Raw genomic sequence first — 26,398 nt, forward strand, 5'->3', positions numbered from 1 at the left:
ACAACATGAGTCAAACGAGGTAAAAATATGACACCTGCTGGGAAGACCAAGCTGAGACCACTGGGGAACTTTACAGACAGCGCAGTTAGTTCTTCTCACGGCTGTATCCAGAGTATCATGACACTTATAAGGTTTTTTTTTTTTTAAACCAACAAGAAACACATTTATGTCAGTCTAAAGACCATAGATGTGAGATGTTTCTTTTTTTCCTCATCCTCAGCCATCCCTCTGGGTATCCTAGTTGTTCGTGGAGACTGTGATTTGGAGACTTGCCGTATGTACATAGACCGCCTACAGGAGGTGAGTTAATTTATCTTACTATTTATTTTCTTAAGAGTTCCCCTTAAATACTTACCAACTAAATACACTGTGTGTGTGTGTGTGTGTGTGTGTGTGTGTGTGTGTGTGTGTGTGTGTTGTATCTGAAATGATGTGTGAGATGAGAAAATGACAATGTGGCCTTGTCCTTCAAGGATACTTCGTCCCAGTTCTACTGTTTGTTGGTCCCTCTGTGGTTGCTGTGAGACGGGGTAAATGTAGGTGATGATGTCCTGTGTATTCCATGCCTATACTGTGGCTTGGAAATCTGCCTTCTTCCCAAGGCCACATAGCTGTATATTTTTAGCTATTGAGAATTTCCAAAGAACTAATAAATAATGAAAGAACTTAGAGATTTGAGGCTACCTGACGTCTTGTGTCTAGCAGACTGTCAGAGAAAGCTTGATTTTTTTTTAATGAAACTTTTTCCACAGGAAAGAGAAGTTTCTTATTATTGGAAATATATCAGAACAGAATGGGTAATTTTTTTTGACCTGTACATTTTCCCTTGGTCTGGTCTTGCCAGTGGGAAACAGGAAGGAAGCTATCTCATTTATGACCTTCTCCTGAGTTTGACCGGAGTCAGCAAAGTCAGGAGACCCAAAGTTGTGTCTGTGTAGGTGTGGCAGGTGGGGGCAGCAGTTTCTGTCCATCCCGAGTGGTAGAGACATGAACAGGCCTCTCCGTCATTGCTGCCAGATGAAGGACACCACTCCCACTAGAGTCTCTCTCTTCAGGAGCTTCTGATTAAAATATTGCATTTTAAAACAACAGGTAATTTGATGGATTCTCCTAGAGGAATAACGCTATTCTATTCAACACATAGTGCACAAATAAGCATAAATGAATTATAAATAAAGCTGATGTATGGTTCTTAAGTCCTGCTAACTCATAGCCAATGCATTATATTGTATTTCACTAGAAATAAATTTGTGTAGGAAGCACAAACTGATGGTTCTGAAAATTAATTTTATCTCTATAATTCATAAGGGTAGAGATGTAATTATAAATCAAAAGCTATTTAGGGATAAATGCCATAATTTGAATATTAACATGAATGAGAAAGTCAGTAAATTTTATAGTTGTGGCTTTGATCAGCTAATTTTGGTGTGGGTGACTACTTAAAGAATAAAATATCTGTGAATGTTTTAGCATGTGACTTGGGTCCTAAGCTAAGTCTAAAGAATCCATAACATCACCTTTTTCAAAAATAATACTGAATTTTACTGTGGAATGTTATACATTAAACCTGTAATTTTTAAGAAGTGATTTATGGGCTGGCGAGATGACTAGGTAGTGGCTGATCCTGCAGAGGACTGGTGTTCGGTTCCCAGCATCCATGTTATGTGGTTCACAACCACCCATAACTCCAGCTCCAAGAGATCTGACATCCTCTCTAGTTTCCATGGGCATACACACATGTGAACATACACATAATGACACAGACATACACACACATAAGTACAAACAAAATGAAATATTTTAAAAAAGTGACTAGAGAGTGATACCACATCGTTTTATTAAAAAAAAAAAACCATTAAATACTCAAGTGCCTGAGGAGAACTCCGTATGGCTAATTAGTTGGCTTTATTGAAAGTCAACTTAACCAACTTATTATCAGCACGCTTATCACATTAACATTCAACTGAAAGTAGATTTAGGAGAGAGAGAGAAAAAAAAAAAGAAAAATTGACATCAATAAGTAACAAGGAGTTTTAAAAGTGACTTGGGCACAGAGCTGATTGACAAACCCTGTGGGAAGCAGTTGTGAGGACAGAGATTCCCAGGATGCTGACATCTGTACGGAGCATCAGCACGCTCATTAGCAAGGAAGCCCGAGGCTTAGTCATCAAACTTTACAAAGGGGCATCTGGCTTCAGAATCCACCGGCAAAAGCCCATTTCCCTTCCCTCCTGTCAACTTGCACCTCGCCGTGACACAGACATGGTCAGTGGTTACGTATGCCTGACTGAGGTTTATGAAAGCTCCTGTTTGCCGAGCGTCTTGTAAGTATATGGTAATATATTTTTAGCATAAGATAAATTCTAAGCATTTAAGGTTGCCTACCTAAGAAGATTCCTCTATAAGCCAGCAAGTTCAGATGAAATCAAATTTCCATGAATTATAACAAAAATCACCATTTCTACACCACTAGCCTAAGCTGTAAAACACAAATGACCCATCTTCATTCGGTCTAGGTTAGTATGCTTTATTGTTTCTGGCATGAACTTCATTGGCCAACCTTGATGAACTAAGACACTTTCGGATAAGCATGGTGACATTAGCTTGGGAGTTCAGTTGGTGGGAACGTGGAACAAGCTGTTCAAGCTCAATGTAAGGTTTGCATTTTTTTCCCCTCATGTTTTCATTAGGACTTGCAGTCAGTTTCTTCTGGGTCACAGAGAGTTCATTACCAGGTAACTCATAATGGCTCCTATTTCTTTATTTCTTCCCAGACAGCTGAATTCCCTCTTTCATTGCATGTGCAGTTTAGAGTCCACATATTATCCTGGGGCAGGTTGAAATCTATAAAGAACTCAATGAAGTTTTTATTCTGGTTAGCTTGCATTTTTCTGATTTTTATACTGTTCTAGTCCAGCATAAATATAGATTGTAGATATGCCCTCAGATGGTTCAAAAAAAAATATAAAAACCAAGTGCTTTTAGTTACATATGCCAGAGACCTCAGCACGGGCAGCACAGGCAGGGAAAGCACATGTTGGGTCACACAAGCAAAACTCTAGCTGGAGATGGGCTTTGCATATCACTCAGCTACGCTGTGTGCTCCAGTTCTGTGCTGATCTTTCTGATTTGCTCTTCTTCTAACAGTTTCAGCTCTGGGCGCGAGAGTGCTGTGGTCCCAAGTGGCTTCCCTCTCGCCCAGAGGCGAGATACCCTGCTTCCTATAGCAGTGCTTGTCTTACTGGGTGCAGTCAGCTAGGACCACACCTCTGGCTCTTATGTGATCCTCACCCAGAGAACTCTCGGTTGTCCTCATCCCGCTTTGCTTTGGAAGTGCAGTCTCTTTTCTGCTCCGTGACCTTCTCGTGATACCCACATCTTTTTATCCATCATTTTATTCATCCAGTTTCTCAGGCATGATGTAGGTTCAGTGCAGTCATCCTCTACGTTGCAAGGGATACCCACCGTTTTCTCTGGCTGACCCCTTCTCTTAGAAGCCATTGCCCCTGTCATGCCAGGAGGGCTGTACGGAAGTCATAACTTCCCAATGACTTCTCCAAATAAAAGCTCTGAAGATCATTTTATGTCTTTTTCCATAGGGCGGGGGAATTAAGTGTTGACTTGGTTGCATAATGAGGACACACCATGAGAAATACATTTAATTGTGTGGTTATCATAGACCACGCTTGCACAAATCAGGAGATACAGTTCATGGGACCGCCATGTGTATGTGTCCTTTGCTGACCTTTGTCATGCAGTGCAGTGGCTCTGCAAGGCTCATTTTACCTCACTTGGGTTTAAGTGTCTGTTTTTCTGTACTTGAAATTTCCAGTATACCATTTTTTTAAATGTAAACAGTAACAGCCATAGTTAAAAGAGGACTGAAGTGTGTGGCCTGGGTAGCAGTCTTTCCTTGTTAGATCTACTCCATGCCTTCAGCTACAGGACAGGGATGGCCTTGGTGTTGTTCTTTGTGTGTTGATGTCACACACATGTCCTACTGTTTCTGAATAGTCAGTCACAGCTGGCTGTGACTGAAAGGAGATGGCACTTAGGGTGACACTAAGATAATGAACCACTGAACCACTCTGGGACACATTATATATATCAACGTTTTCAAGAAAATTTTACCATCTTTTGTAGGCTGGAATTGGCAGCTAACAGTTGAGATCAGGAGTCAGACTGAAGAAAATCTGTTGTTTTAACAAATTTCCTCTTGGAGATTCAGAACTTTTACATTTTTTGCCAAAATACTTTAAGCACTGTTCCTAATTAGCTTCATGAAACTGGTGTGCTGGCATATTATTCTGACATGTAGACTTATCATTTTGATGTACGAGTGTACTTTATTATGTATACGGTGAGCTGCCTGCATGTATGCCTTTACACCAGAAGAGGGCATCAGATCACTTTACAGATGGCTGTGAGCCACCACGTGGTTGCTGGGGATTGAACTCAGGACCTCTGGGAGATAAGTCAGTGCCCTTAACCGCTGAGCCATCTCTCCAGCCCATAACTTCTTCGTGGCACTTTGCATCCACATGGATTAAAGGATAAGTGATGCCCTAGCACATGATAGGCATATTTCTCCAGGTGCCCTTCAGCTGTATGCTGACTTCTGTATCTTTCCAAAGCACAAATCAAATACATGGAGGTTGGCGCCACTCTAGTTTATGTAGACCATGACAAAAATCACTGACGGATAATTTAACACTACGTTTTGTTTCCTGATATAGAAACTGAAATATCAGAATATCCAGACTGTGTCGGTGGGAGTTGGAAATGTAGGAGAGGCGTGAGGAAACAGAGCTGCAAAATGTCTTAAATACTCTCTGATGAGCTTCATTATATGTGAGAAGTAGAATGAATAAACACCAGTGAGTTATAAGGACTTGGCACCTTCTTCTCAGCCCAGTGATTGCTTGCTGGAGTCTTAGTTGACTTTTTTTTTTTTTGAAGTCAGGAAGACAAACAAACAAGCGAACAAACAAACAAAAGCCCCTCAAAGATGTGCGTGTGCTCAAGGTGCCTTGTTAGGCAGCCACATGGCAGCTCCTGTCAATTACGCGTTCCCTCATTTCATGTCTTCCTTTTCCAAAGTCACAATGAACTGCCAGTAAGGCATGGGGCTCAGAAATGACAGCTCACATCCCCCTAACAAGGCAGCGTGGGTCATCCAGGGTGTGCTGGCTGCTTATAGCCTGCTGAAAGCTCCAGCACAAACATCTCTCATGCCAAAATACAAAGCTCCTTCATGCTAATGGCATCTGCTGCAATTTATAACTGTCAAATACACTGTGTGCAGGTTCATATCTTCTTCACATTGGCAAATACCTTGGAATTTATAAATAAATTAGACTTTATTTGATAAACAATGCTTCCTGAGGCCCTCTGCTGTAACTCCTATTTTTTCTCTTTCTTAGAAATAATGTCCATTTTTTTTTTGCCCCAAGTTGCGAAGTGAAGAGAGAGAGGATTGTTTTGATGTAAACTGAAACCAGTTCGCAAGTTAGAATTAATTTATCTTAACTCAGGAAAAGGCAGAGTTCAGAAAAGAACTTCATTTTAAGTTGTGCTTATTTTCCTTTCATGTAGATGTGTGAGTGCTTGCATGTATGTGTATGTGCTGTGTGTGTGTGTGTGTGTGTGTGTGTGTATGTGTGTGTGTGTGTGTGTGTGTGTGTGTGTGTGTGTGTGTGTGTGTGTGGGCGCGCGCGTGGAACTCGAAGAGCGGCTGATTCAATCACTGTCTTGATTCCTAACTAAGGAAGATTTTTGGTCCTAATATAAGGTATTTGGCAATGCCATGGATACTTATCGGAATCTGCTGAGTGGAAGCCACTCAATACATATGAGTACAGTGCAGAAAAGCCACCCACAGCAAAGTCACTGTCCAATGTTAGGAATATGGATCCCAAGAGCCCCTGAGTCACTGTGCTTTTGCTTAGGCCTTGACAGGGGTCTGTGGCAGGTGTGACGTCTAGGTAAGAAAAACTGAAGGAGAAAGAAAGAGGCACTGGGAGAAAATACAGGTAGGAAGAATAAAGACAGCTATAAATATGGCCAGGTATACTAAAGAAAGCCAAACGTACTTAGGTTTAAAAAATATTTTTGTTTACCCCAAGTCTTAGCATTTCTCCAAATGGGCCCTATGGGGCTGGGACTATTGAGGACTTAGTGACTCTGTCCTGGCAGAGTTTGGCTGTCAATTGTGCCTGCATCCAAACTGGTACTTTTTAGGCAGAATTCTGTTTGTGGTAGAAATGAGGATATTTTACCCAGTGGCTTGTTTGCCACATTTGACAGCATCTCCATAAGGAGGTTCTTTGATGTTCATCATCCTCTTTAAGGTAGGCTGGGTGTTGCCAGGAGTTAACCTGTCTTATTGTCAATGAACCGTTAAAATAATTTTAAAAAACATTTAAATGCAATATTCTGTATATCTCTGAGGTTTTTGAAGACCTTATCTAACTATTTTAACTTAATCGTTCAAGAGAATCATATCTATCTCTTGCACCTAAGGTGTATATTATTGTGATTAAAAATAGACTAGTAATTGACATGACCATGATTTGATGAACTAACAATTAACTTGTATAACTTATTTATCCTAAACATCCTGCAGTAGCACTTTCAAAGTATTGGAAGTAAACCTTGTACTATAATTGAGTTATACGGGCGTAATACCACATATTAGAGTAGAAATACATATAATATGTGTGAAGAATAATCTTACATTTGAATTTTATACCACTGTATCTAAAATTAAACTTATTTTGCATCTTTATACAAAATTCTATACCAGTGAATTAAAAATCTTGAGATTAAGGCATTAAGTTGATATGTAGATTCACTAATCTATTTTTTTGTTCTATCTTCCCTATATATTTCTATATTCCCCCTTTTTCTTTTCAACCCAGTCTCCAAACCTAAGAACAGAAGATAAAGGAAAAGAGAGACATCCCCTGAGTCCAACCTTGTTTTCTCTCTAAATAAGACCAATAATAACTTATAACCAACTCCCATTGAAAATAAATATCTATAGCCCAAGAAAGCAAACAAAAACCTACCCTACCCCCCTTAAAGGAAATGGGGCACTGTTCTCTTAAGGTTTCTTCTGGCTGATTTGGGATGAATAATACCATTGTAAAGGCCAAAATAAAATTGGGGAAATGGTTAAACAAGCCAATAGCATGGGTGGTACAGTTCCTAAATGTTGACAAATTCCAGGCTTAATTAGAGTCCTGTGTGGGACAGTCTGAAATGCAGGACCAATTGGAAGCTTTCTCCAAGGTTGTCCTTGGAGCTGTCTTGTTCTGATGAGGAACAACAGCGGAAGCACTTGGTGCTGGAACGTGAAGGATGCAGGATGTCATTGTCCAGCATGCTGACAGGTCTGATCCAATGTCAGTGTCTGGATCTTTTGTTCTGAAAGCATGTAATTTCTCACAAGCATTATACAGTCTTAAAATTATAAATTGGGCCAGAAGGCTGAAGATGGTGCTCCTGTGTTATAGAGAGTTTTGGGTTACTGCTCAAGTAGCAAACTATCTCTGTCATACTCTCATTTTGGAAGCTACTAACCTGCACCTCCATGATACTCAGGTAATTAATTTTATTCCTTCTTAAGTCTCTGATGGGGATGAAGACTAGATAGTTTAGTTTTACAGCTAAGCTTAGTCCTTTAGGAGTTAAGATGTTTTTAGGTCAAGATAAATGTCTTAAGTTGATAAAGATAAGATAAGATAGATATTGATTCACATACAGATTTTAGATGCACCAGGATAGAAAAGATGTTTTCTTGAAGGCTGCCAAAGAAAGTAACATTTATATAATTCCTGATTGTTTCATGGTTCCTATTGCTGTAGGTAGTTTATTGTATATATGTGTAATAATACAAATGTATATGTAAAAATTAAAAAAATATTTATTAAAAAAAGAGAAATCAAGCTGAGAAACCTATGGAAAGGAAGTTTCTGTTTAATTCCTGCATCCAGGGTTCTGCTTAGATTCCTGCCTTGGCTTCTCTGGATGATGGATTGTAAGCAATAATCCAAATAAACTGTTTTCTTCTCCATAAAAATAAAAAACAAGGCCCTAGGGACAATTGAATAATCTGAACTTTACTGAAGAAATTCTAGTGAGTACCATAGCATTCAACAGTAAGTGCAAAATGGATTGATCCAGGAGAATTCTTTATCTAAGAATCAATTAACTTAAGAGACATTTACGAAATTTTCAGGAAAATAAACTGGACTGGGAAACATAATATTAAATAAGGTATATATATATATACACACACACACACATACATACATATATATGTATATATTATTATATAATATATAACTTTATTGGTTTATATCAAAATATCAATCACTATTTCTTTATATATCAATATATTGCTCATATATTGTGTGTGTATATATATATATATATATATGCATGGCTTAGAGAGACAAGTACAGTGTGTGTTCTTCTACATATGTAGATCCTAGCTTTTAATTGCTAAATAGGTGTGTCCAGACAGGAGTAAACGTGAGTGAGGACCAGGAAACTAGAAATGGACAGGGGAAAGAGATATTTTCAAGAAAGAGAGTGGGTAAAACAATTAAACAAAGCAGAAAGGAGGAACACTGAGGCCGAAAGGGTACAGTGGGGAAAAGGGGAAGAGTGAGATCAGAGGGCAGAGGGGCCAGAGAAGCAACTAAAATAAAATATGCATGGAAACACATATAAGTATAAACAAACGGTTACTTTGTAAGCTAATTAAACACTTAAAGTTAAAATATTTTTAAACAGAACAAGTGAATAGGTCTGTAGGTGTATAGACGATGTAGAGTAAAGAGAGAGAAGAAATGTGGGTGGATGGGAGCTGTTTAAGAGGGAGGTGAGCATGGGCCGGACATTAGGAATGGAGCAGTGACTCCAAGCTCAAGTGACTTTTGCTCAGTGTTTATGAAAGGAGAATTTCATTCACATTGACAGTATAGTTAAATGCTAGGTGCATATTGCCTAATTGGATAACCTACTGGAGCGTGTAACAGGAAGGCTGTGCACATTAGCTATGCATAATTGAAGATAATCTAAGAGCAGCTTCTGCATATGCTTTCCAAGTAGTCACTCAGAGAAGAACTGTATTGATTATATATAATTAATACTAGGTGGATTTCAGAAACACACAAACACACACGTAATTCTATGAAATCCCCCACCCTCTCTCTTCCCTCTGATCGGAGTCATTGTGTATATTGCTTTGGAAGGTAACCCGAAATCTAAGATGCCTGTTTGCAAGGCTCTTGGTGAGGTCATTTTGAGATATTTACCTGATGGAAATACATTGCCCACAACAGGTCAGTCATGAAAGCTGTATACCAAGATTGTAGCTTATTCAGCGTTATCCCTGTTCTGGCATCACTGCCACGCACGTGTATTCTGATTATCTTGTTTGAGTAGAAGAGAAGGAGGAGTGCACTTTGGGATTTGCATGACGTCATCCTTTACTAAGAATATCCAATGAAGAGTGCTTCATGACCATGACTCATGTTGTATGTTCCTGTTTGGCAACATGCTTTTCTCATTCTTACTTTATTTTTTTACCCCTCCAATATGTATTTGTTTTTGATATTATCAAGTTTCATTCCATAGTTCCCAGGGCTTTCCTAAGTGAGTCTTATATGTTGTTCAGTGTGCAAAGGTTTATGATCTTGGCTTCAGTTAGTTTAGAGAATGTACATAGAGAAAGATTTGGGCTTGCCTTTTAACTCCCACCGTCACATTGTCTTTAGGACAGCCCTTTGCTGGTGTGATGACTTCCCCCCTTTCCCTTTGTTTATATAGAGTTACACACCTTAGATGGACATATAAATATGCATATGTAAGTTTGTTGCTAAAATAAAATGAATTTACACTCCTTGTGTACTCACTGGGCATATTTTTGTCGCATAGCCTACTTTTCATAATGGTGTACCATTGCTGTTATGCCTTGCTAATAAGTGAACTTCCAGCTCATTCTCTTTTCATCATATATTTTTCACACTCTCTGGATAAACATTTAGATGACAGGCGGTTGTTGCATTGTTTTGTGAAAAATATTATGATATGTGTCAATACGAACATACAACCAGATCATATGTCAAAAGCTTGCTGTGATCGTCATTATTTGTACAGGCCCTAAGCATAATACAAGTACAGTGCTTACCCAGGACACTTGGTGATGGATATAATTCTCTTCTAAAGACTGCGGTCAGTTTCTTGCCTTTCGGATGGTTTCCTCTATGGAACCGTTCATCATCTCTGAAGCAGCAGGGTCCAGGTAGTAGGAACTGGGCAGGGAATATGACTGCAGAATTTGAGAGGGGAAGCTCTGTGTTACCAGGAGTGATTTCTCTGACAAGAAGCAAGGAAGATTAAGTTGATAGCTAATAGTGGGCGAATCTGTGGTAGAGCTTTGGAAACTAGTAGAAGGGAGGTTCTTATACCCATCAGGGTAATTCTTGATTTTATTTATTTATTTATTTATTTATTTATTTATTTATGTTTGTAGTACAACTTTTGCTTATGCTGTCTAGGAAATTTTCTTTCAGATGTGACATTTCCCAACATTCCTTCAGAACCCCAAATATCTCTAAACCCCCAAGAAGCTAAAAACTATCACATAAGATTACAGAATCTCAGGGAAAAGAGATCTGTAGGCTCCATCACTTGGCACGTGGAGATCTCTAAGTAGTTTGCTTAAGTCATCAAAAGAATAATTCTTTACACATTTCAGCTCCTCAAACCACTGTGCCTCCTTTCTGGCTAGCTCTTGGGTGTAAGTGGAGGTTCAGAAAGAGTGGCAGTATGGTGTGCAACAGAGGCAGGTGGGGATGGAATTATGCAGCTCTGCCTAATAACAAGGTGAGTATCCTGCATAGAAGCCTAAGGTGATGGCTTAAAATCAACCTCTTCAGTGAGATTTACCTATATTTCCAAATAAAATCTTTGAGCAGATATGTACACCCAGGCAGGTTTTGTGAGACTCAAAGATTAAAATTGTGAATTTTTGGTAATAACATGTATTGCTGAGAGATCATTTTCCTATTATAAAGTATTCATTGCATGGACTAATAATAACTCTGAATAGCCTCCATTTTATTTTATTTTATTTAAAGCCATCAGCGGATATATATGTAAAGGCAGGTTTGTGGGACATTAAAAGGAGAATAATCAGGGGGGAAACATCTCACTCATAAAGACAGGAAATGGAGAGAAGCTACCAGCCTCTGAAATCTCCCGAGGTCATTGGTTCTTTTCTTGATAGCTCTTGCTTCCCATCTTTCAATGCTGGGTAGTGGAGATGAGCCAGTGCAGGGGCTATAGGTTGAGGTCAAGGAGAAGGAATCGAGGGGACAGCGAGTCAGCAGCCACCTGTTCTACTTGATGTCCTGCCAGTTAGCGCAGTAAAACTGGACCAGATGGTTCAGGATGATGTGTCTTGGCACAGTCCAGTCATCCATCTGCACCAGAACTGTTTGAAATCTGCCGCCTCAGACCAAAGACTTGAGCCATAAATTTCATACTAGGAAAGAAAAGGCCTTAAGAAAGTTAAGCTAAACCGTTTGTTTCACTCATATTTTATGTCTTCTGACTCTCAATTCTTTTGGCAGCAGACGTAAAAATCTTCCCCCCCACCCCCTATTTGTGGTTTTGCCGCAATAGCCAGGATATAAGTTAAAATGGCCTTTCTTTGGGGAAATAAATTGAAACTTGCAATATTGGATAGATGGGAATTCCCAAAGGAGGTCCAGGCAGGAATGAGGAGACCATCCGGTTGGTTAACGGTCACCCGCTTGGAGATGGTGTGTCAGACTTCACTCCTTGTAGCCTTTGACTGGCGTGGCTTGTCCTGTGCTGAGCTTAATTAATACACACTTAAAAAGCAACCACCGTAGGAACATAGCATAGCTCTGTAACAACCGGATCATCAGGTTGGCACAGGAGAAGTTGATTTTTGTAAAAATAAGTATCCAGTAAGCAGAATTACAAATGGTGGGGAAGAGAAGGGGTAGACGGTGTTCTGAAAAACACTGCCGTCAGTGATAAGTGAGGAAAAAGAACCGTGGACTAAGACCAGCCTTGTAAGACTGAAACAACAAACAGCCCAACTTCAGCCTTTGTTAAAGGCCATTTTTCCTTGATGTCTACTCAGAGACATTTTTTCGCTTTTCCTTGAATCTTTCTTCATCTGAGTTTCATTACACTGATGCATCATTGTGCCAAGGCAGTACCATGAGCAGGGTCCTGTGAGCGCCTCATGGGACCAAACGTGAAACTGCCTTAGGTGGCATAATTTTTTGTCATCTCTCTTGACATTTCTGGCCTCAGATATTTGCATGTACATATTATAAAGGAACTGCCAACAAGTCAACCATTTTACACATTTCATGTATTTCTCAGTAGAAATTGAGGGTAGATGCTACAAGAGCCATTGTACTAACAAGACATTTAAGGCACAAATTAGATAAGATGCTGCCCCAAATCCTCTTGACTGGTATTTGATGAGGCTGGGACTGTCCTGACCCTGGCCTTCCTGCCTGCCTTACGCTGGCTCATAGACAATCTCTTCCCCTTCTCTTCTTCCACACTCATCTCCCTATGACATTTAAATACTCTCCAAAGGCAGTTTGTGTGTGTGTGTGTGTGTGTGTGTGTGTGTGTGTGTGTGTGTGTGTGTGTGTGTGATATCAACTCTTTTGTGATGATGATGGTGGTGGTGGTGGTGGTGGTGGTGGTAGTTTCACATGACTTTACAAAGCTGACTTCTTTGCCATAAATACTTCCTTTTTGTCAGTCACTCAACTCAGATGAATCCCAGTAACTAGTTCAGCAACCATGCCATAGCGTGTTCTAGTCCTCTTCTTCTCCTTTGGTTATTGAGATGTCGTCATCCCAATCCCTATGCATTTTGTTACTGCTTTTCAGTTTATAGGGCGCTGGCTTATCTACTGCCTGTGGTTCATTTTGTTGGTCTATTTGAGACATCATTTTCACACAATTCCAGGAAAATTCCTACTTTTGCTGTCCCAATGTATCAAGGACAGACTTTTGTTGAGATTTCGTGGTTTTTGTTTGTTTGCTTTACTTTATTAACCACAGGGTCTCATGTAGCCTGGGCTGGGCTCAACTTACGATGCAGCACTGGCCGGCCTTGAACCTCTAATCTTCCTGTCTTAATCTTTCAAGTGTTGAGATTACCATATATACCACTACTTCCAGTATTAAGACTTGATAACTTTTACACCACTTTTTATTTTTGTAAATTTTTATCTGTGTGTGTGTGTGTGTGTGTGTGTGTGTGTGTGTGCATATGTATGTATATGTATGTGCAGGTATGCTTGCTTGTAAAGTTATTTATGTGGGCCAGAGGTTGGTGACAAGATTTCTTCCTCTATCACTTCTTCATCTTAATTTTTGGAGCAGGCTTTCTCACTGAAACTAGAGCTTGGCATTTCAGGTGGATTGGCTGGCTAACTGATGTATGCTCCAGAATCCAAACATCTCTACCCCTCAGTGCTAGGGTTAGGGGAACACACTGCAGTGCCCAACATTTACCCTGGCGTTGCATATCTGAATTCAGGTCCTTGTGTTTCCATGGGAAACATATCAGCCACTGCGCTCTCTCCTCAGCCCTCCACATGCACAGTAAAAAAACAAAACAAAAAGCAGTTTAACTCAGTGTATATCTAAGAATATATTAATTGCATTTCTTTGGAATTATAGTGATCATGGCCTAAGACCTCCATATGCTAACAGCTGTCCTCCTGTGAGCTCACTTGAAAGAGTACAACTTTGTTTCAAGGAGGCATCCCAGAGAAGCTCAATCTCTGCCTTTGTTCCTCTAACAGTGTCCAAAATTGCAGCCAATCTTCATTCACCAAGAAAGTATCTCATTTTCTTTTCAGAGAAATTGGCTTCCTGTGTTGTCCTTAACAATCAACCATGCACTATTCAACTTCAGGTATTAAGGCTGTATGTTGTGTCGTTCAACCTAAATCCCTCCTCCTTTTAAAAAATGACAAGGAGGGGGCTGGAGACATGACCTAATGGTTAGGAGTACCAGATTCAATTTCCAGCACCCACAAAGCAGCTCACAACTAACTGTAACTGGAATCTGACTTTAGGGGTAAAGTCTTCATTGGCCCCAGGCATCCATATGGTGCACAGATATATATGCTGGCAAAACACCCATCCAGATAAAAGTGACAGATACAATTAAAGATCTTTAACAGCAAGATACAGAACTTAAGTTAACTCTAAACACAAATGTTTTGGAAGGACTAGGATGGAAATGAACCAAAATGCCACTGGCTCCTTCTAGGACCGAAACTGACTCGACTTGCCACTATGAAAATAGCCACGGCCTTGATCAGAAACACCTGCAACTCTGAATCCGTAATACTTGCTTTTGAGACTTTGGATATTTTAAGGCATTTCTACTGATTTGGATGTTCTTATTGCATTGCGTTTCTTTTTAACTAATTTTTGGGTTATTTACATTTAAATTTTGGAATATTTTAGCCTTCCAGGAATTTCAGGTTATTTGGGTAGTCAGTACAAGGAAGAGCTCCCTTCTTTTGGAAAATGTGTGTGTGCTTGAGCCTGCCAAATTAGCACACATTTTCCACAAGTGTTCTTACAAGTACTTAGTGTGTAGGGGATGGAGGGAGGGCACATTGTGTACCCTTATATTTTAAAAATGGTAAGTCAAGTACATCTGTGTTCTTTCAGTTAAGTGTTATTTACAGAAAATACTATCAAGATTCAGAAAAGCACCCCAGGTGTCTGAGCCTCTCTATTCTTTGAGGAGATAAGTTATTTTTGCTTAAGGTCTTTATTAGTTTTCACAGCTACCAATAAACATTTCAAATTATTTCAGATTTCTTGGCATATAGTTATACTTTTTCTTTTACCAAAACCCCGCGAGGTGTTGGCAGCATAACACATTTTATGAAAATGGACTTTAAGTTTTTTCAGATTCAGATATCATGTGTCAAAATACAATTCTCAACACATTAAGCATAGTTCTTATAAATGCAGACTCTGAGAAAATACTGAGATTTCGTTTAGCTCAGCTAGCAAGTTGACAAAGCCAGCTCGAGATCTGCATCTGTAGCTTTAGCAAATCAGACACACAAAGATACATTTCTGTGACAGCCCTGGGGGAGGCCAATTTTTCCTTTAGCAATTCTTTGATTTGTAGAATCTATCTGAGCAGAAAACTAGGAAACTCTGGTGGTTAGATGGATCTCTTTTGCTCTGCTAAGAGCCAGACTTCTTCACCATGCATCTGACTTATCAGAATGGCATGTTAAACAGATTGTGGGGTCCAGTGTAGCTCGTCCAGAGTTACAGCCTGTGTTTTCTTTTCTCTTTCTTTCTTTCTCCCACTTCTTTATTTCTTTCTTTATTTCTTCATTCTTTCTTTTTGTTTGTTTTGTTTTTTGAGACAAGGTTTCTCCGTGTAGCCCTGGCTATCTTGGACCTGCTTTGTAGACCACTCTGACATCGAACTCATGGGGTTCTGCCTGCCTCTCCCCTCCAGAATTCTGGGATCACAGGTGTGCGCCACCACCGCAGCCATTGTTTCAAACAAGCATCCATCGATACCGGCTTGCTGTTCTTGGGTTACTTGGCCTGAAAACTGAGGCAGTGGCAGGATAGCCTAATTGAGGAGGAAGCCCCGGCGGCCTCTGATTGGCTCTCATCACTTCTTCTATGCCATTTCTATTTGCTTTCCTGGGCCTCACCTGTGCACATCAGACCATCCACACCTGTGGCTCCCATCACCAAGTCTACCGTGATCAGCACATCTGTGCTTCATGGATGCTCCTGTAATTGAAACTTCCAGATCTTCACTAACAGTCAAGTCCCCAGTATCTTCTCCACAAAGGCCTGGTCGCCCTTACTTGTGCCATTTCTGTTGATGAGTTCAATTAGAATTAGAAAACGCCAAGCCATGTGTTGTTGTAAACTATAAGGCACCCTTCCCCATAGTCATCAGTGAGCTCCTACTACGATGGATACTTTCTAACCTTTGTGTGTTTGGAAGCATAAGGAGATGATCCTCACTTTTCCCAGCATGCTCTCTGTCAAAAGTCAAAACGACTTGGCCGACACCAAGAGATTTGCTAACAGGCCCCAACCCCTAGACAAAGACCTCTAAGCAACCAGGAAAGGCTGAGCGCCTAAGAAATAGTCTGCTCTAGGTATCAGCCCCCAGATTGCTTATCCAATACTAAATGGTCCTCCCTGAAATCATATACGTACAAGTAAGATTATGTGCATTGAACAGATTGTATATATCATCAGTTAGAGGAAAAGGGGCCAGAGGCCATAAATCTAGAGAGAGCAGAGAGGCCCCCTGAGAGAAGCTGGAGGGAGAAAAGGAAAAAAGGGGAAAACGATGTAATTATCTTTTAATTTTGAAAAATAAGAAAAAGTAAAACCTTCAATGACTCCAAGGAAATGTGAAGACAGAGAATGTGAACCCAGGAAGGGGTGGGGCCGCTCTCAGTAACCCAGGAAGGGGTGGGGCCGCTCTCAGTAACCCAGGAAGGGGTAGGGCTGCTGCTCTTGGTAACCCAGGAAGGGGCGGGGCTGCTCTTGGTACTCTCTGGGAAGATTCTGGAGGATTAATTACTAGGGATGTTTAAATGTGTGGTTAGAGGTGAAATGTATGATTCAGGAGTTTGGCAAGGCAAAGAAGAAAATTATCAGATTAAGAAAATTATCAGAGCCAGGCATGGTGACACACAGCTTTAATTCCATCACTCAGGGCAGAGGCAGGCAGATCGCTGTGAGTCCAAGGCCAGCCCGGTCTACAGAGCGAGTACCAGGACAGCCAGGATTACATGGCGAAACTCTGTCTTAATAAAAACAAAACAAAAACTCAGAAAGGCGGGGGCAGGGGGGGGCAGGGAAGAATTATCAGAAGATGAAATAGGGTCAATTGAGGGACATTTGCTTTTAGAGAGAGAACTATTGCAAAGAAAGTGGCTTGAGCACGAGAGGAATAGAGTAGATTTTAATAATGTTACAGAAAGGAAGTGTCTCAGGAAGATGGAGGTGACTCCAGAGACTACAAACAAAATTAATTTTGGAGAGGAACTCCTTTAATCTCAAACTGGAGGGAAGAATGCATCTCTCTCAGCTGGTCTTTGGAGCAAGTAAGATTAAGGATTGGCCATCTTTGAAGTGAGAAGCCTAGAGAAAGCTAAGGCTGAGGGTCACATGGCTAGAGGATCAGTGTGAGACAGGGTCGGTTTCCCAAATGACAGCCTGACACAGTGACTCCTTTTCCTACCATCCTGCTCTCATGGGTGGACAGGGCTGACGGCAGAAAAAGTCTCAATGCAGCATGAGAGCCGGTTTTCTTTCTGTGTAGTACCTGCTCCTCCAGTTCCCTGGAGACCTGCCACTACTGATAGGTGGCTTCTCGTGTCTCTTTCATGCATGCTATAAGTCCTGTCTGATTGGTAGGGAAATTTCAGTCCTTTCCTATCTGTGTTCATCCCGTTTACTGATATTGAGAAAGAAATGGAAGTCATAGGTAGCATCTCCACTTAACAATGAGCAAGAAAGTAACATGCACCCTCCCCAGCTGAAGAAAGCATCAGTACAAGTCCATTCTCAGTGTAAGATGCCACAGTGGACTATCTTCAGGGAGTTTTCTGTGGGGGGCAGTTGTTTGTTTTTGTTTTTCCGGATAGGGCTTTTCTGTGTAACAAAGCCCTGGCTGTCCTGGACTTCTTTGTAGACCAGGTTAGCCTCCAACTCACAGACTACAGCGATACCACCCTGAATGCACCTGGTCTTCTCTATGGGGGCCGTTAAGAAGCTCTGTCCAGGATAGAGTCTGAAAGCAGAGCCCCGGGCTTCTGTTTCTAGCAGAACTTGGTTTGGCTTTGCATTTTAGTATTTCATTCAGAAAAGACTGCCCAGTTCTTCCCAGTGGGCCAGGAGGGAAGCAGAGGGAGGGCAGCTTTTATCATTTACATGGAGCCATGAGAATGTGCCTGTCTCTTTCTAGGACCAAGAAACCTCCTTCCCCAGGGCGATCTCAGCTCAGAGGCTGTCCCCTCGGTGGTGCTTCCTAGATGGTAAGTGTTTGGGGACCCGGCTGGGACTGGGCTGGAAAGGCAGCAGGACAAGGCGGGGCTGGCCCAGCAGCTCTTCATAAGGCTTTCCTGTGACTGCCCTTGACATTTCAGTGATGTTGAGTTGCTGATGTTACTGTCTCTCTCCTGAAGTCTTTTCCCTCAAGCACCTCAGCATCAAATTGTTTAAATGGATACGGTTCCCTTTTTCCTCTTCCTTCCCTCAGATTAGCGTGGGCCAAAACCTACAGTCTGTAATCACAAAATGAGTACTAGTCTCTCATTGTGTCCATGCCTTGGAACGTTCATGTTTCTTTTGTGAGGCTGCCATTTTAGTATAGTGTGTACATTTGTGGGAAACGGAGCCTCACTTGCGTCCGTAACTTTTCTGCTGAGTGTGGCCTATTGCAACACATAACAGCCTTAGTTATCATGTGATCATTTAATGAGTCTGCGTGCCATCTCATGCATTTTTTTCACTTTCCTAGATGCTGTCGAATCCCAATTTTCCACCTAATTATCTATACTGCAATACATCTTCATCTTTATACATTCATAGCTGAAGTTTCTGTTGTCTGCAGGGGCACATAGTTTCCTCTCTGATGCCCTTCTATTTACTAGTGTGTCCATCTGAGAGGATGTGGGCGTGGAATGGCTAAGGGTCGGTTATACAGAAGGGCACACGTAACTACCAAATCTACCACACATCAGCCATGATGCGGGTTTTCATTTCTAGCTCAACTGACTGATGACTTCTGCCATTCCTGTTAATTCAGAGCAATGGATTAATCCACAACCATCACTCACTCCCAGAGCCAGAGGGAAATTGTGTATCTAAGGAAGTCAAAGTATTCACAGAAGCCATTGGATTCCATTTGTAGACTTGGATAAAATTGGATAATGGTTCATGAAACTGTCTTGGTACATAAGTGCTCTGCTGTAACCCTTTATGATTAACTCTTAATTCACAAGTCGTAGTTGAAAGAACAGAGAAGAGTGAGTCCTGTTGGGAGTATGTTACCTTAGATGTAGACTTCTAAACAGGACTTTGATTCTCCGGTTTCCTCCTTTTTAGATTCTTCTCTTACACAATACACCCAGACCACAATTTCCCTTCCTTCCACTGCCCCCAGCTTGTCCCCTCCCCCAGATCCACTCCCCCTCCATCTTCCATCAGAAAAGAGCAGGTCTCCAAGAGACAACAACCAAACACAAGAAAAACAAGATATAATAAGGGGCAAACGCCCTAATAGATGCACCCTGTACCACTGTTAAGAAAGCACTACAAAGTACCGAACTAAGAGCTGGAGCACACGCAGAGGACCTGGGACGGACCTCTGCAGGCCTGTGCCCAGAACTTCAGGCCCTGGGAGCCCATATGAGCCCTGCTTACTTGATACAGTGGGTCACATTCTCCTGCTGTCCCCGACCCCTTCTCACTTGTACAATCTTTCTGTCCCATCTTCTGTAGAATTCCCTGAGCTCTTAGGGGGAGGGACACAATGGGGACCTCCAATTGAGACTGACTTTCTCTCTCTCTCTGTCTTGCCCCCCGGCCTCCCTCATAATCTCATAATATCTGGCTGCTGCTGGAGGAAGCCAGAAAGTTACTTTTTAAAAGTTTGTGATTAAAAGTAAATATCTGCATCCTTTCTCTGGTCTGTTTTGTAAAAACTCTCATATTTGGGCTCTGTTAGATTTGAGTAAGGAAAACATATTTTTTAATATTAAGAAGAATCAAATAACTTCAAAAACACTCTATGCTTTATTTCACTATTTTTTTTCCTCAAATCACAGATGCAGCTCGATTCCGTCTCAAGATTGCTCAAACAACAATCTTTGTTTAGTCATTGGTTTTCTTCAGACATGCCTCTAGGGGCAGAGTATGGAAAGGAAATTATTTCTTTGGGGCCACATATGGTCTCTGGCCTTCATCTTCAAGTTGTTTTCCAAAATGAGAGTCACATTCCTGGGAAGTCTGTGTGACTACAGTTTCTTTTCTAGGTTTATTAACCTAATAAAGTATTCAGTCTTTCCCTCCATTAAAGTCCTGTGCTAATTCCTGGAATGTGAGCATCAATAAAAGAGAATCCTTTAAAGATACAGGCATTTTAGTCTTAGGGTCATCTTTGTAGACAGACTCCGTAATGGGTTTAAGTAAAATGTCAGTGTGCATAGGGGTTAGGAGCAACAGACTTTCTGCTGTAGGCAGTTAGGATGCGAGGAAAGTTTTGTTAAGGAGCCCATGAAAAATGGGCACTCAGACACAGTTTATAGCCAATTAAAAGTCTTTTCTTTTAGCCATCTGAGACTGGTACACTCAGGCATTCAGGTCCTAGTTGTAGCACAGAGTTTCCAGAGCTTTCCAGGGCAAGCAATTTGACAGAAGCAAAGATGCCCAGTTAGTTGGAGGTGGGGGTTATACGCAAGCAAGCAATTTACAGAAGCAGATAAGATGGCTATGGCATCTTTGACCTTGGGTTCCCAGAACAGAGTTGAATAATTTTCCTCAGGATTCTCCATCAAGGAGATCAAATTCTAGTTAAACCTGAAATGGCCTCAGCAAGAATTCAAAGTTGAAAGAACCTCCATTCTGTTTGTTCCATCACAGTTTGACAGAGACAGGCACTGAGTTATCATTTAAAGACAACAAAAGTGTTGACTAACAATGCAGTAGAAAGAAAGGGTGTAAATCTGGTGACAAACATAAATGACTCCAAATGTCCTGCATATTTTTTTCCTTAGCAACTTCTGCTGACCGCTTTTATCGGATAGACAGATCTCAGGTAAGTTCTTTCCGGCTTATTTATGAGAGTGAAGTGTCCTCAAGTCAGTGCACTCTGTTGGTGGACAGTCTTGTAGATTCTTTTTCTAATGAAAAGATTAAAGCATTCCCAGATTATATTATGGTGTTTATAATCTAAGCCATAATGCTTTTTGTCTGCATGTGCTTTATGACTTGTGGGCTCAGTGAAATGACATGGCTTGACAGGGCAAGTGAGAATAGATAGTAATTTGAATTATGACTATAATCACTGTCCTGCATGCCTTTTTAAAAAAACATGGAACGTATACCCTGGCCAAAGCAAAATTTATGCTTTTAAAATGCATTTTGTTGAGCTAGAATAAATGTGGAGAACAAAGACTTGGTTTATTAATACTAACCCATATTTAATAATTAGCTAAGGCTAACAGCTCCTCCCACTATTCAGGTTTTCCTAAAGAAATACTATATAGTGTTGAACTCATTGAAAGCCAGCTTTTTCTTAACCATTGCCACTTAGCTTTGTCCATATTGTGGGGACAGAAGTCTGAGTTGTCACGTACTCACACTGGACTAGGTAGCATATGGGATGTCACACCTCTGATAGCGTCAGGGAAGATTCAGAAGACAGATCATTTCTGGTTCCATATGACAAGACCCTGGTCAGGTGTGACTCCTGAAACAGAGAGATTTCTCTCTCACCATGCTCCTCTGCCTGCTACACTGTTACGTCAGGGAGGGATGGCAAATGCTCAAGCTTCTGGAGAAACAGAATTATTTGGGGGTGGCACAGTTCACTCCTCCTTGAGACCAAGCATGCTTGGTTCTGTTATTCTGAGGGTGGTGGTGTCAACACCCTGACAGGCTTGTTTTCTTCCTTAGGAACATTTGCACTTTGTGATGGAGATTTCTCACGATGAGATTTTTATTCTGGACCCAGATATGGTGGTGTCACAGCAGGCAGGGACACCTCCAGGAATGCCTGACCTGGTGGTTGAACAAGCTTCAGGGTGAGTGTGCTTCTCCTTGCTCTGTGCCTTGTTGGCTGGCTGTGTAGTGACCTCTCTGTTTCCTTTGGCTTTGGCCTTAAAATTCTAGTGTCCTGAGAATGTTTGGAATACAGAGTTTTAATGATGTTTCCTTAAAGTAAAGTGTGCCTGGTTCTATATAGTCCTCTTCTGAATGGCTGTGTAGGAATAATCATGTCCAACCAGCCTCTTACATTGTTGGAGCTTTGTTTACTATTGCACCACCACTCCTTGTGGAGGCTGGAAATACTGATGCTCCCATCTCTGAGTTTATATGGATTTTATTTGGTCTGTTACCCAGGTCAAATGTTGACACAGGCGATTTAATCCTCTTCTTTTTGCCTTGTTTCTAGTTTACTTGACACAACATATCTAGATTGTTTCTACCACTCTTGTACTGTTCCTCTTACTTCCTATTGACTTAATTCTCTTAAGTGCAAATAGTAGTCACCTACTCAGAGTTGTAGAGTAAATAAGTTGACACAGGTAAACCACGTAGAATACTTTTGTCTTGTAGAAGACACTCACTACCTGTTATCATCATTTCATAATGACTCTATGAACTGGCTTCTGTGATTATCCTAAATCTACAGATAAGAAAATTGAGGCTTAGAGTTATGTTGTCTGCCTAATCTCGCACAGGAAATAAATGTAAAACCTGAGACTGAGCCACATTGTTTCTGTTGTAGATTCCATGTTTTGGTTTTCGTTTTTTTGTTTGTTTTTTGTTTTAGCTAAAATAGGTTTTGTTTTTTCATTTTTTCATATGTTAAGAAAAGTTGTTCTGCTGAGTAGTGATGGAACACACCTCTAATCCCAGCATAGGTAGGCAAATCTCTGTGAGTTTGAGGCCAGCCTGGTCTACAGTATGAGTAACAAAATAGCCAGGGCTACACAGAGAAACAATGTATGAAAAAAAATGTAAAAAAGAAAAAAGAAAGAAAAATTTCCCATTTTATAGAGAGAACTTTTCATCTTTTTCTTGTTATTATTATCAAAGTACTTAATCATCATTTTGCATATAATTTAAATTGGCATCTATATTCCCCCAAATTTAACCAGCACTAAAGAAAAGTTACATAGATTACTATACTAAAACATTATTTGAGGGGTTGGCTCAGCACTTCAGAGCATACACTGTGCTTGCAGAAGACCTGAGTTCAGTTCTCAGGCCTCCCATTGGGTGCCTCTGCCACCTTTATTCCAGTTTCAGGGAGTCTGATGCCCTCTTCTGGACTTGGGCACTTAACACTCACATGTGTACATACCCACACATAAATACACACGGTACACAGAAAAATAAATCTTTAAAAAAAGAAATATTTGGCACTGAGTCAAAATTGAAATTTAGTAGAAAAATTTACAAAAAAAAAAAAAGCATTCCAGCATAACTAACAGAAACTCCTAAAGCAAGGGACACTATAGGTATCACTATATTCATAGTAAAAATGACATTACCATCTTGTGAAATATCTAACTTATTTTTTAAAATCATTTTGCAATTCAATAACACTTATTTCCACTAGAGTCAGATACTAGTGGAAACCCGTGAGAGCCAATAGTGCAAAAATAAGAACGGACAAATGTCTCTATCCTTGTCAAGTGCAGTAGGTCGTGGCTTCCTGGCATATGGAACCGATGCCTGAGGCACAGGTTGCAGAAGAAAGCATACACAGGCACTCAAGGCAAACGCAAATTGTGTATCCATAATCCTAGAACATAAACAAATGTACTCACCAGAGAGAATCCTGTGTGATGTGGTACCCTACTAAAGCAGAGGCAGATGCTGGTGTCTAAAGGTCACCTCACATAATGAATACTCTTACAGTTATTTAATGAGGATAGAGCCATCTGTTAAGGTAGCGCTGGACTTTTCTTCTTTCCGTGCCAAATAGTTACCCAAAGCGATGGCTCTGTTCTTAGTTAGACTTTTTGTTACTTAGATCCAAACACAGAGTGGCCTGGAAAATCCAGTAGACCATCAGTCCATCCTTGATTCTTATTTCTCAGCTGTAGCGTCCCCTGGGAACAAAAGTGATAAGAGCAAGGTTGGGCCCTTCTCATTTTCTAAATTATATTTCTGTGCCTGGCTCCTTTAACTCTTCACTCATGCCGCATGGAGTCAGCTCTTCAAATAGAAATACCTTGTCAATATGAAAAAGGGCAAAACCTTACAAGTAGTCCAGGGCTGCTGAGAAATGATGAATATGAAGTATATTCTAGTGAGCATGGATTTCCTTCTCACGTTTAGAACAAGATCATTGTGAGAGGGAAAAAAAAAAAAACAGAGTAAGTTACTTTCTGGTGCCATTTTTGCCCCAGGCTGTCGGACTGGTGGAACCCTGCCCTGAGGAAACGCATGCTGAGTGACAGTGGGCTGGGGATGATCACACCCCACTATGAGGACTCAGATATGAAAGATTTCAGCCACTCCAGAGTGTTACAGTGAGTCTCTTGCTGTCTCATAATTATTTTTTGAGATTATAATGTAATTACATCATTTCCCTCTTTCCTTTCTCTCTCTCCAAATTCTCCCTTATGCCCCTCCTGGGTTTCTTTCAGATTCATGGTCTCTTTATATTAATTGCTGTTGGTGGTGTTGGTGGTGGTGGTGGTGGATGTTGTTGTTGTTATTGTTGGTGGTGGATGTTGTTGTTGTTGTATATTGCTGTTGTTGTTGGTGGTGGACAGTGTTGTTGTTGTTGGTAGTGGTGGATGGTGGTGCTGGATGTTGTTGTTGTTATTGGTGGTGGTGATGCTGGTGGTGGTATGTGTGTATAACATGCTCAGTCTGAATAATATTGCTTGTATAAGAGCCATAGACCATATAAGAAAAACCTCAACACCAGGCATGGGAAGCCTTCTTTTGAGCTGTTGGTTGGGGTTGTCCTAGACATTCCCAGAATCCAATAGACTATTGTTACTGCCCTTGGTTCTTTCCAAGACGTAGAAGGTAAGTCCTATTGCTGAAAACACTGTGCATGTCAGACCCAGGACCCAGAGGCTATACTAAGCTGGGTCTCACTGTTTGTGCCACAGTGATTGCAAGGGGAGGAAGGAGCTGAAACGTGCACTGCTTTCAGTAGTGCTCACGCTGTCTCCTGTCTCTGTGTCACTCTTGACATCTTACTTACTTTGCTGGGTTTGTCTGTATGTCAGGTCCTGATGGATCTCTGCCTTCTAGTTAGCTTCGCCATGAGCCACACTGAGACCATGTGTCTATAAACACTTTGAGCTTCACTAGTGTCTTTCTTACTGGGACCGGAGTATGTCAGATCCCCTGTGAGCTCCGTCCTGAGGTCATACAAGAAGGCTTTGACTAGTTAGGAAGGGACACACAGGTTATCCTTGTGTGACCGCTGGGATTTGCTGCTTTATCTCAATCTCTGAATGTGGTATATGTGCCTTGTGCAGTATCACCCCATAGGGTTTTTTTTTTTTTGTATAGTAATGTGATAGTTTTAATTGTCACCTTGACATAATTAAGAATCACCTGGGAATAGACTCTCCCATGAGGGATTGTCTAGATCGTTGGACTGTAGACTTGCCTGTGAGAAATGTTCTTTATTATAATAACTGATGTGGCAAGTGCCAGTGGGTAGTACCATTTCCTGAGTTTGGGTCTCGGACTTTATAAAGAGAAGACAGTTATCTGAGCAGTCATCACGCACATGCTAATCCGTCTCTCTCCAGTCGTGAGTGTGGATGTGATGTGACAACTACTTCAGGTCCTGCCACATCGACTTCCTCACAGTGATGGACATAACCTGGGGCTGGGAGCCAGAATAGTGCTTTCTTCTGTACGATGACGTAAAGGACCCAGAACAAGGCAGGGTTACTGGTGTGTGGGAGTGGCATGTGAGGGTTAACCAACACAACTCCTGTCTGTGGGTGAGCACGATAGGCTCCCCTTTTCTTGAGGTCTGGTCTTGGCTGGGAAGTAGAGGCAGCTTGGAGTTTTGCAGAGAGATTGGTGCTTCGTGCTTGAGTGAATCATCCTGTCTGTCCATATTTTGTTGCAGGAACCCATTCTAGAGTGCAATCTGAAGTCATAGTTAAACTCGTTTGCACCCAGCTTTAGTTTCAGCACAATCATCCCATGTCAGAAGTCATAGCAGTACACTGTCATTTATGAAACTAGGCTTGATTTTTTTTTCTCCAGTCTGGTCTAGGGGTCTAATCAAATAGTGACACTGGCTTTATAACATTCAGTCTTACCTTTCTGCAGACTAATGAGACTACTAAACTTCTTAGAAGCCCAGAGTTCAATGAAGAGGCAAGTCAGTGCATTGTTTCTAAAGAAAGGCCGGAAGCAATTTCTCCAGGACAAAGGGAGAAAAATGAGAAATCTCAAGCTAATTATTTCATTGGCAAAGGTTCTACTCAGACACCCTGAGGGCAAAAAGAGACTTTATTTTAATTACTTCCCTGTATCACCTCTTATTTTCTTATGTGAAGAGGAGAAAGGG

General features: G+C 41.0%; 1 protein-coding gene across 7 annotated transcripts in view; it reads left to right on the forward strand.

Moving 5' to 3' along the window:
• DGKI (diacylglycerol kinase iota) overlaps nucleotides 1–26,398 on the forward strand; it is a 443,272-nt gene that overhangs the window by 342,031 nt on the left and 74,843 nt on the right. For 6 of the 7 annotated variants that reach the window (XM_084786170.1, XM_084786173.1, XM_084786174.1 and 3 more), the window contains 6 exons: nucleotides 221–300; nucleotides 2,691–2,735; nucleotides 18,071–18,140; nucleotides 20,883–20,923; nucleotides 21,784–21,911; nucleotides 24,252–24,374. In XM_084786170.1, the coding sequence (XP_084642296.1) occupies nucleotides 221–300; nucleotides 2,691–2,735; nucleotides 18,071–18,140; nucleotides 20,883–20,923; nucleotides 21,784–21,911; nucleotides 24,252–24,374 (487 nt within the window). The remainder of the gene's footprint in view (nucleotides 1–220; nucleotides 301–2,690; nucleotides 2,736–18,070; nucleotides 18,141–20,882; nucleotides 20,924–21,783; nucleotides 21,912–24,251; nucleotides 24,375–26,398) is intronic. The other variant, XM_084786172.1, reaches the window with a different exon arrangement.

Source organism: Acomys minous, assembly GCF_964271855.1.
Source record: "Acomys minous genome assembly, chromosome: 6".
Taxonomy (NCBI): domain Eukaryota; kingdom Metazoa; phylum Chordata; class Mammalia; order Rodentia; family Muridae; genus Acomys; species Acomys minous.